Source organism: Sphaeramia orbicularis, chromosome 13, assembly GCF_902148855.1.
Source record: "Sphaeramia orbicularis chromosome 13, fSphaOr1.1, whole genome shotgun sequence".
In the NCBI taxonomy this organism is placed as follows: Eukaryota; Metazoa; Chordata; class Actinopteri; order Kurtiformes; family Apogonidae; genus Sphaeramia; species Sphaeramia orbicularis.
Window position 1 is genome coordinate 29,008,465 of NC_043969.1, and position 11,221 is coordinate 29,019,685.

Consider the following 11,221-nt stretch of genomic DNA (forward strand, 5'->3'; position numbering starts at 1 on the left):
TAACAAGATAGCATCAGTTTTTTGCAGAAAAGTGATTTTCTGGTAGCTGTCTCGTCGGTGCTCTCGACTTGCCAGCGACAATGAATGTTTGAGTGGTGGACATGCCTCGCTTGTCAAAGACCTCACGTCCTCAGAGAGATCCATGTCCAGCTATGAGTGAGCAGGAAGAGGGGGAAATGAAATTGGTGAAACAGAGAGGGCCAATGGTGAGATGAAAAGACGAGGAAAGATTGTTTTAACCACTTTGGTCCTATGTTCACTTTATTATGACGTCTCCTCACCTCTATTTCCGTTGTCTTCCCCCTCTTCTTCTTCTTGTTCTTCTGATATCTTCTTTTACTGACTCCTTCCCAGCAGCTCAGGTGCAGTGTCCCTTACTTGCCCCTCCATATTGCACAACAGATGGAGTTCAAGATATGCTGCTGCGTCCTGAGAGAAAAAAGGGGTTCCTATGGGGTTCTCCTTGCCCCACCTCAACCCCATCGTCTCTAAGCTCCATTCAGACCACACAACAGCAGCGGTCAGTTTACAGTGCCCAGTTGGTCACAGAGGACCCAGGCACCACTCTCCTGTCTGTTCATTTAACACTGGCACCAGGCCTGGCCTCAGCTTCCATCCACACACACTATAGAGTGAAGGATAAGGAAGAGTTAACTTACTCAACAGGTGCAGCCAAGCAGAAAGAGGACCAAAGATGACTGGGATGGATGGAGGTGTATTGCCTTACATTAACCCTGTTCATGTAAAGGAGATCTTCAGGCTGTACAGAATATGTATAGAGTGAGGAGAGAAGGTGAGAGTGAGACAATATAAAGACTTGATAAGTAACTGACACAGCTACACAGAGTTCTCTCTATGTTCACAGTAATAAGGCCGTAGACTCTTTATTGTCCTTTACAGTGGGATCTTATCAGAGAAAATCTAGATCCTGCAAAATTAGCTGCTAATGACTTTGGCAGGGGTTACTGGCAGTGAAGACACCTTTAATGTAGTCAGTCAGCACAAAAATACAAGCCTATCCGTTGTTAATCGTGTGTCTACAAAGTGTTAGTTGTTAACATGATTATTTCCAAAAGAGATGTTTTCTGTTTACATTCATCAGAGCCCGGGGATGCACTTGAGGTTGTACATTGATCAGAAGAGATTAATAGAGCACAAGATTTGTAATAGACACAGATCAGTGTATATAATATGTAAGTTAATCTGAAAACTGTGATTTTTGTTCATGAAATTATATATATGTTAATGACTGACCAGAACCTGAGCTTACTCTGACACTTCCTGGAACAATTAATATTTTCTAATGGATTGAACCAGTGAACACCAACTAAAAAGCTTTTTTTTTTTTTTTGCATCATTTTGGTTTAACCTCTCACCTTGCTGCAATAAAATAGGTATGTGCTCCAGGGGGTTTCTATGCACTTGGACATCACTGGTACTGGCCACACCCTGGAGAAATGCAAATGATTACAAAACTTCTACCAGAGACATCAGAGAGAATGTATTTTTGATCCTGTCCTGTAAGATTACAATAATAAAGAAATTGTATAGTAGTAGCTCTACTTAAACATGTTTTACATTTAAGTTTTGTACATACAAGTAGAGGTAGAAGTAGATGTAGACGTGTGTGAAAGAAAAAAAGCAAAAATGGAAGCCATGGTACATGTTTTTGTCAGATTAATTGCAAGTGACATTGCTGTGCTGCTCCTCTATTGACAAGAACACCTATCCAGAAAATGATATTGGAAAAACAGGTCATGATTGGATAGATTATCCACACACCTGTTTGCCCTCAACAGTCAAATCCAACAAAAGTGTTAATCTGATGCCATCGCAACACCTGAAACTCCTCCTACAGCACCTTTAGGAGAAGGAGTAACAGGAGTAAACTCCTCCCACTGCTTTGTCTACAGTCTGTGTTTTTCTACTACACATCCTCCTGCCGCCTCATTGTGTCTCTGTCACCTAATACCTTCACCACCCCTACGGATAAGCGCCCCATATCTGGAGCACCAACTGCCCTAATATGCCCTCAAATCAATGCACACCCTGAAAGGACTAAAATTCATTCTTTTCACAGAATTCATGTATAGTTCTAAGATTATTGTATTTCCAATTTGTCAAGGGTTGCTCTCCTTCAGGACTCCATGTCACTGTGAAGACAGGAATGTAGGAATCAAGAGGAAAACAAATTATAGACACTGTCCAACTCTCCCTCTTGTCTGTTTCACACTGACATTTTTGGTACCCTGTCAAACATTCCTTCACAGTAGCTTGCACACATGATAGCTGTATTTCTGTGCACAAAGATTTCCTTTTATTGTTGACTATACAACATACACTGAAATACAGACAATGCAAACACATGAACATGACTGAATATGAATTACTGGTGTCTGAGTGTATATCTGTGCTACGCTTATAAACTTATGATCACTGGAGGCCTTTCAATTATGCAAGGAACATGATCATTGCTGCCTTTTACCAAAAAATATTGTCACTTTTCAACCACTTGGTGGCAGGCTTGTGTTTTCAGTTCAACCAAAAGAACTGGGCTTGAATTATTTACTGTGATGTGAAGAATGAAAACAGAATACAGATGATGACAAAAACAATATTTTACCATCATGTAAACACCCCCCCACACACACACTCACACAGCCTTGTCTCTTTATTAAAGGTCAGTTCTCACAATGAAGAAAAAGGAGCACAATATGTTTTCGTTTGTAGTGAAAGTCCATTGACCATGTGAGGGTTTGGCTGCAGCTGTGGTTCCACGCCTTGCTGGGCTCAAGTTTTTATCAGGCCGGCCGCTCCTAGGCTCGTATTGACTGATTCATAACTTTGATATATATTGTTGGCGCTGGGAGTCATGTTCTGAGGTAAATAAATGTGCTGGAATCGATGTGTTCACGGACATGGCAGGGTTTTTTTTTTGTTGTTGTTGTTCAAGAGTCATCATTTAGAGCAAGAGATTAAAACATTTTGGCAAATGCCACACAAAACAAATACAGAAATAATACAGTTAAGTGAGTTTAACAAAGTCCCAAATGAAACACAATGCCCACACTTGAACACACAAATACAAATACTGACACACACACACACACGCACACACACACACACACACACACACATATACACACACACACACCCAACAGTGTAAACAATGTCTCCTTAAAACAAGCCTGTTAAATGATGCTGTAATACATTGCAATAGCAGGGTAGTGTTTTATCCTGTTGTCTTGTCCTTCCTTGTCCTTTGTTGACTCTACATGTTGATACCAGTAAATCACAGAGTGGCCAGTCATTGCAAAATTGGGTTTCACAATAAGTCACATGACTGCATTGATCTGTTTTGTTGGTTACAAGTAGCCAAAGAGTAAAGACAAAAACAATGTATTAATTCTGTGGCTAAGGATGTCACACATTGGAGCAGACACTAAGATGAAACAATAGTCAATTAATTCAGACTCATGTGTAAATATATTTATGTTTATGTGCATTTTTAAATATGAGAGGTTGACTAGATGTGACAGGAGCTCTATAGTGTGATTAATTGCATCATATAAGATCTAATCCTGTGTTTTATATTTCCAATATGGTCCTTTAAATATGATATTTATTAAACTATCATAAATCAAGTACATATGAGTGTATATAACCCTTATTTAATCTTGGAATGTATCGAGGAGAAGGCCTATTTTGCAACATAATTGAGAAATTATGAAAATGGCAATGACAAAAAAAAAAAAAAGTTGATTTGAGAAACAAATACAAATAGGATGTTATAACACTCAGAGTGTGGGTAATCGCTGGTAATAAAAGCAAAAACAACAAAACATAGATACAGTAAAATGATTAAAACTGTAAAAACACAATGAATAACTACATCTCCCAAAATGTAGTTTTACTCATTTTACCCAAAATCTGTTAAAAAAACAAACAAAAAAAACCCCCAGAAAGATGGTAATTGCAAGATAATAAAATAGTATAGTATTACTGTATTAACTTTCAGTATGTAAAACAGACCAGCTGAACAGGAAATATTAAATGAAGAGGGGAAAAAAGCAGGAGAAAGAGAAGCTCATTTTAAGATGTATTACACTGCAGGTATATGTCACCGTCATACTGTACAATAGAGTCCCAGAAAAATGTATCATTCATCACTCATCATTCTTGGGAAATGTTTTAAGCTACCCAACAGTTGAACAAAAGGCCTGGGGGAAACATTAAACAGAGAAATGAGAAAGTATGGCAAGTCTGCAAACCAGCAGAAATAAAAAGATCTATATGTCTGTTTGTCCTTTATATTATAACTAATATTTTCACAGTAATTGTATTTAGGTAAAGTTATCGTAATGGAGACATTCATTGTATTCACTCTGTGCAGTTAATGTGTTTTGTACATGTCTTTGCATAATTGCATGGAAGTAAGTGGGTGTTTTTCTACATTTAAGAACATAGAGTAAGAATATGTACTACAGAGAATGGCTCATATCAGTGAGTCTCCCTACAAAGACAATGTGACATGGCAGGTTGTGGTTATCTGTGGCTGTGAGGCTTGTGCCAAAGTGGATGGGGTGATCAAATGTTGGCAACCGCATTAATATTTGAACACTTTCTGGGGTTTCCTTGTAAATTGAAACTTGGAGATGGTGACAGTGTTGGCACGCACGTGTGCATTCTTCTCTGTGTCTGCATATCTGACTGTTGTCAAGGCCTCCTCTAGTTTTCGTTGGGAGAAACAGACACAGGTCACATGTAAACACAAGAGAAACAACACACCACGCCTCAGTGTTTTGAGAGCCTTCGATAGCTTTGTTTACATCTCGTCTGTCTGAGGATAACCTTTGGCCTCTTCCTTCATGGGATACAAATTAACATGAGCAGTGTAAACAGAGGAACCTGACGCACACTTAAATACTTAAAAAGCACACTACAAACAACTCCATCAGAGGAGACGACTCATTGGATGGGTTTTAGTGCACAGGTAGCTAAGTGTGGGTTGTGTGAGACATCCTGGAAACAAAAACAAGGTGGAGGTGTCTAGTTACAAGCCATAAACATAGCTACAGAGCTAGGCTTCTCTACCACTGAGACCAGTAACAAAAGCAATTTCCTGCTTGAGCATTTTAAACATCGCAGGAAATAAACTTCAACATCCTTCAAATTAGTTGCGAGCAAATTTAATTCCAGTGCGATTAATTTCACACTACATTACCAGTGTGACCTTAACGCAGATTGGAACATTTGCCTAAATTGTGTCTGCAACAATAAAGAGGATGGACACAGCTTTGTAAGCATAGAAAGCTTACCTAGTATGTGTACTGGTGAAATCAAATCCTTTGGGCATTCATTCCTGTACTGTCTGAGCAGAACTGGTTTGGTGGCTCTGCCTCTTATTGTGTCAATTCACTTTATGTGGTATGGTTTTTTTTGTGTGTGTGTCAGGAATGTGCAACCCAAGATTTTGTTTCACTTGTTTCTTCCATTTCTCAGCAACTGCCCTGTTCACTTGATCGTTTGTTGCAAAATTATTGATTCTGAAGTTGGCTGGAACAGTTATATTGCATATTTTATACTATCAAAGGAGACATTTAAATCAAAGGTAACCAGTCTACCTGAGACAGAGAACAGATGTCTGTGTCTTTAGATGTCTTTATTTTCTGAATTTGGTTGCTATGTATAAATAAAACATTTATTTACTGACCAGTGAAACAAAGACGTCTATTGCCTCTAAGCCTCTCACAGGGCTCTACATTTGTGGTACAGGAAATGTCTGGAACTTCAAAAAAAAAAAAAAAAAAGAAATGAAATGAAATGTCACAAAGTTGGGAACAATATAAAAGCACTTTCAGGTAGAGAAACAAAGTAAAGATCAATTTAGTTGTTAATTATGGCCACAAGAGAAACACAGATATAAATAATCAAAAACATTTGGTAATTGACATTGTAACCAGCCAAGCATTTACCAGTGAATATAAATATATAAATCCATATAAATAAAGTTAACTTAGAGATCACGTTCAGACTGAAATTTGCAAGCCCTTGACCCAAAGCACAAAAATCATAGATGAATTTAAGCATACACCTAAGCATATTGCTCATCACAGCTACCAGATACACTACGACTCATTCTCTCTCTGGTTCAGTCTATAGGTCAACTATAGGTAAGGAAGACTGTAGATTTTTTGGTCAGTCAGTCAGAGTGTTGTTCAAGATATTTTGACTGCAGTGTCTCTGCATTCAACAAAACACACATTTCTGCTTTGAGTTCAGAGGTCATTGATTAAGTAAAGCTATGTCATGAAGGTGTGTTGTATCAATATTTGCTAATGCTCAGTGCTGACCACACCTTCCTGACATACCAAAGAGTTAAAATGCTGGAGATAAAGAGAGGGCTCGGCACGGTACATATCTATGCCATTTTTACGCTTTATTACTCACTCTGACCAGTAAATTAGTAAATATAGGCTCAGGACAAACATTACACAACTGTGTAACAGACCCCAGACTTAAATGCTTTTCGATTCATTGCATAGCTACAGCTTTTCTGTCATCACTCTCTGTAAAGATCAGCTAACCAGTGACTTCAGGGAATGTGCAATGTACCCTGGCGCTTAGCATTACAGTGCATAAAGGCAACTAAAAAAGCTGATAGTGGTTCTGATACAAAACCATACATCAACCATAAGATTAAGTGCATGTTAAACATGTGGGATGAGTATGGATTTCCTTTTTTTATCCGTTCACAAACAGTGATATGTGTCATCACAGATGCAGTAGTAAAACACATTAACACAGGAAAACATACAGGAAGAAGTAGCTCAAAAAGCGAGATGGAAAGAGAGTCGTAGTCGTTTGTGGTGAGATGAGCATGCTAAAAGCTAGTTTTCATGTATGACCATATCATGCAAAACCAAGATCCTGGTATGCATTCACACAGGACATACAGGTGGAAAATAAAAACAAAGTGAAAAAATAAAACATTCTACAAAAATATTTCACAGCAAAGGTGTGAAAGAAATGTACAGTCATGTGTCTAATACCACAGGGTAAGGCCAGAGGGTTTGGGATGTAAAGAAGATAGTAAGGCTCTGCTTTCCAGAATATTCCATTAAAATCTTCATGTTTTCAGTCTTAATTAGCTGAGGTGGCTTTTTTTAGGATCAGGTGAAGAAGAACATGGTGTTAAAGGGGGTTGATGTGCTCAGGGAGCTAAGGAGATGAGTTCTGGAAATGATCTGAGGACTCATGCTAATCCAACGTGCCTCTCCTCCCTCTTTCCTTCATATTATCTCTTCGCTTTAGTTCATGAGTGCCATGGTGCTCTCAGGCTGGCCACCAAAGATCCCAGAGAAAAACTCTAGCGCCAAGCGCACATGGATGGGTACAAAGACGTATGAGGTGTAGATCACCATGGCAATAGCGGAGAAGAGTATGGAGTTGAAGATGGACTTCTCCCAGGGCTCTAGGACATAGATGCCGGTAATGAGCAGGTACTGGTAGTACAGCCAGGCCAGGTATTCCCTCAGGTTCTTGAAGTTCATCCTGCAGGCTGAATAAAGATGAAACAGAGATGAAGAACTTGAAGGAGAAAAGAAGATGCAGCAAATAGTTTAGATAAAGACACAGTGGTACAAGTAAAAGAGGAAATTCTCAGAGTTAGTATACTACAGGTTAAATAACCTATGCCATGTTATATATATCATTTTGTTCAAAATATTCTACTTCATAGCTGGTCTAAATAAGTCAAATCATATGGAAAACTAAAGGACAGAAGTTATATGTTCAACTTGATATACATCCCATAATGTACAGAGATTTCAAGTTGAGCATGTGTGAAGTATTATGCCATGATAAAAAATCTAGCTGACAGGCTTTAGTGATGATGTTCCTATAGGTTCTACTATTTACTTTTTTTTTTTTTTTTTTTTTACTCCATTCCCTTTTTGCTCTCTGCCTGTGTGTGTCCTGGATGAGCACACGATGACTTTATACACATTTACATTTTGCGTTTTTTAATCCAGTGAATCACCTACAATCAAATATTTTTCTTCACTTAAGACAATCTTGTATGCTCATTTACTTGGATAATAATATACAGTTTTCCGGTATATCATGTAAGTAAGTTCAATATCTAAACCTATAATGTGGAGTAAAATATTATTAGCTATAATATTCAAGTAAAGTACCTATACACTTGAATAAATCAGTTACTTTAGATTGCTTTTAAATTCTGACACTCTGATTAATATGCATGTAGTTAATTCAATAAAGACATACCCTGAACAGTTATGAACAGAATATTTTTATATTACCTATTATGTCTTATTAACACAAACTTGATCCAATTAAATTGTGAATGCCGGTACTCTCCAGACACAGTCATGTTTCGTCCCATGTTTGCCATTATCCTGCATCCTACAATGTAACTACAAACAGCAGAGCCCTGAAGGGGCAATCATCCAGCCCTCCTGCATGGATGCAGAGCTCAGGGTCTTGCAGGGATTAGTTGTATGAAGAGGGAAACGCACCTAATGAAATTAAACCCAGGGGTCCCTCATGGATCTGAGCATAAAACCTTCCCATTATTTTCTTGGCACACTTACTCCCACAGTAGAGACACACACACGGGACTCTGACAAATAAGTTTCTGCTATGTGAATAGAGTAATGAGCAATGTTTTCCACTCCAACAGAACGTAGTGTACATAATGGGCTCGGTATAAACACTTTATTATATAGCAGGTCACACTGTAAATAACTGTGCCACACAATGCATTTTAAGATAAAAATTCAAAAATATCTTGTTAATTTAATAGCAGTGTTAAAATGTACCATTTAAAAAATACCCTAAGCCTATTTGTTTAAGGTTTGCATAGCCGCAGGTATCAACAAATCCGACTGCTGCATAGTTAGGGGGCGGGGTCAACAGGTGCGCTACAGGTACAGGTGTATCCTACCCACCTGACATTCTAGAATATACTTTGTGAGCAAGGAAAACAGAATATTCTTCATACGTTTCATCACAATACAGGTACTGAACAGGTACAGGATGTAAACAAATGAACTTCCTCAATGAAAAATAAATATTGGATCTCCGCTTGCAGGTTAAGCAGCCTCTAAATTAAAATATAATGCAGTTCTGTTAGCAGGCATGGTGCACAAAAATACTGAAGCAAAATGTCTCCGACAGTGGATTAAAGTACAATTATTACAGATTTGCGCATCATCATCATATCTTATTATAAAAAAATTAAAAAAAAAGATTATAATAACTATTAATTTGCTCGCATATTGTGTTTGATAAAGGAAACCAGTAAGATCAGTTATATTTTTAGAACTAAATCCACATAGACTTGCCTTAGAAGCCGCCTTGAAATCCCCTGGAACTAGTGATGAGACTGGGACGGGATGAGCGTCAGCTCGTGTCGCTACACTGTTGCTCCGTTGCTTTGTGTAAACGAAAAGCTGCCGCACCAGTTTGCCACTGGCCTATATGTAGTAACCTGGGCCATACAGACTATGGGTAGCCTACGACACCACACCCACTACTCGTGCTTCCACTCAGGACTCACCTGGCTCACAGATCCTGCAGGTGGACTGGCGGAGGAATAAACGCACAGGCCGGTGCGTGTGTTTTACGCAGCGGAAAAAACACAGTTGTGGCATTAAGAGGAGAATCGGTGTCTCCGGAGTGGCTCTGTTGTCGCCATGTACTGTCCGCTGCTTTCTACAGCATCTTTAAAGTTTGTTGATTCGGTGTCGCATCCTCCTGCTCATCCGTCCCAGCATGCAGCAGCCCGGCTCTGCGCCGCAGTCCCTCCTCTGACGTCGACAGCAGCAGCAGCAGCAGCAGCAGTCCGCTCTGCTGCACAGGAGGAACAAAACAAACCTCAAACAGCACAGGCATCACTGTGACATGCACTTCACACTGCAGAGTCTGGAGAACACGACCGAATCCTACCGACGACCATAACTGCATAAAATTACCAAAAATGAACAGAAGTGCGCATTATTCTAAATACTTTAACACACAGCTGCAGCTTTTTCATTCTCCAGTGGTATGATGTTGTCAATAAACTACGCAGTTATTAATTATGATAGTCATTTAAAGGGAGAAATCAACCAGGAATTACACATATATAATTTTAATAAAATTATCATGAATGCAAGTGTTGTTTTTAATATCATGCAACGTTTTAGACCAATGTTTAAGTTAGTGAACATAAGATGCATTAGATAATTTGCACTTTTCTTGGCATTTTCATACAATTTACTGATGTGGTTTAAAATTTTAGTGGTGTATAGCCTTCAATTATGATGGTACTGTTTTACTGAATTTGGTTAAGCTGACTGACCATATTGTGGCTGGAAATGTGAATAAAAAGGTAATCCACATCAGCCAAATATGTTTACATGATGACGTAAAAATATTTGCAAACTACAGATGTATACTACAGATGTTCTTGTAGTTTACAAGAGCATCCATGACTCACCTTATCTGAAAGAAAAGCTTACTGCGCAAAACCAGTGCTTAGAAAACATCCAGGAAGGAGTCTGCAGTGCGCACTGTGCGTCAGAACACTAGGAGGTCATGGTTACAGGCAAAAAATACAGAAGAAGTTGAGGCATCCTCCCTAAAGAAGAAACCTAAGTATGAGCCCCTTTGTTTTAGGGTAATCAGACAGTTAGGAAATCTTATCTCCATCTGGCCTGGCTTTGCTGACCTGCTCAGTTCTTACACTTGACAACCACATGCATTATTGATGTGTAAACACGGGCAGCACCGCCGTGGCGCACTGGTTCTGCATGGGTACACAGCCCGATTCTGTTGGCGTCATCGACTCCATGAATGAATGAGAACCATTCAAGTCAGATACAGTGTATAAGCAAATATTATATCTCGTAGATACAGAAAATACTCACTGTGGCCTTCTGGTGAACCGTTCTGACCTGGAAATCTCATTTCAGACCTGTATTGCATTGTATGAGTGTATTATTGTACTGTGGCACTCAGGAGTTCAGATGTTATCACATGCTGCCATGTGCTAATATGAAGAACGTGTGTGTGTTATTCTATAAATTACAGGTAAAAGGCCAAGCATTGGATTGACAGGGTCTCGGTTTGTGTGCTATCAGTGAGGGTGAGAAAAGCGGGTCAACTGGGGGTTGATAAGAACCAGGAGAACCCCGACTCTGCTTTGTTGTGACTC

At 39.0% G+C, this 11,221-nt stretch overlaps 1 protein-coding gene across 2 annotated transcripts; it reads right to left on the minus strand.

Annotated features, from left to right (window-relative positions):
* Positions 1-2,843: 2,843 nt before the first annotated feature.
* On the minus strand, positions 2,844-10,443 carry sptssb (serine palmitoyltransferase, small subunit B). 2 transcript variants are annotated; one of them, XM_030153092.1, is made up of 2 exons: positions 9,584-10,443; positions 2,844-7,561 (listed from the first exon to the last, which is right to left on the minus strand). In XM_030153092.1, the coding sequence occupies exons 1-2, from the start codon at positions 9,675-9,677 to the stop codon at positions 7,311-7,313; spliced, it is 345 nt and encodes a 114-aa protein (XP_030008952.1). In that variant the 5' UTR covers positions 9,678-10,443; the 3' UTR covers positions 2,844-7,310. The 2 variants fall into 2 exon arrangements, with proteins under 2 accessions (XP_030008952.1, XP_030008953.1); XM_030153093.1 differs by lacking the exon at positions 9,584-10,443 and adding an exon at positions 9,369-9,509.
* Positions 10,444-11,221: the final 778 nt, after the last annotated feature.

Excerpts from the sequence above, each read along its gene's own strand:
- sptssb (XM_030153092.1), bottom strand. The coding sequence starts at position 9,677 with ATGCCACAACTGTGTTTTTTCCGCTGCGTAAAACACACGCACCGGCCT. Across the intron at positions 7,562-9,583 it reads CTGCAGGATCTGTGAGCCAG|CCTGCAGGATGAACTTCAAG; the intron begins GTGAGTCCTGAG and ends ATCTTTATTCAG.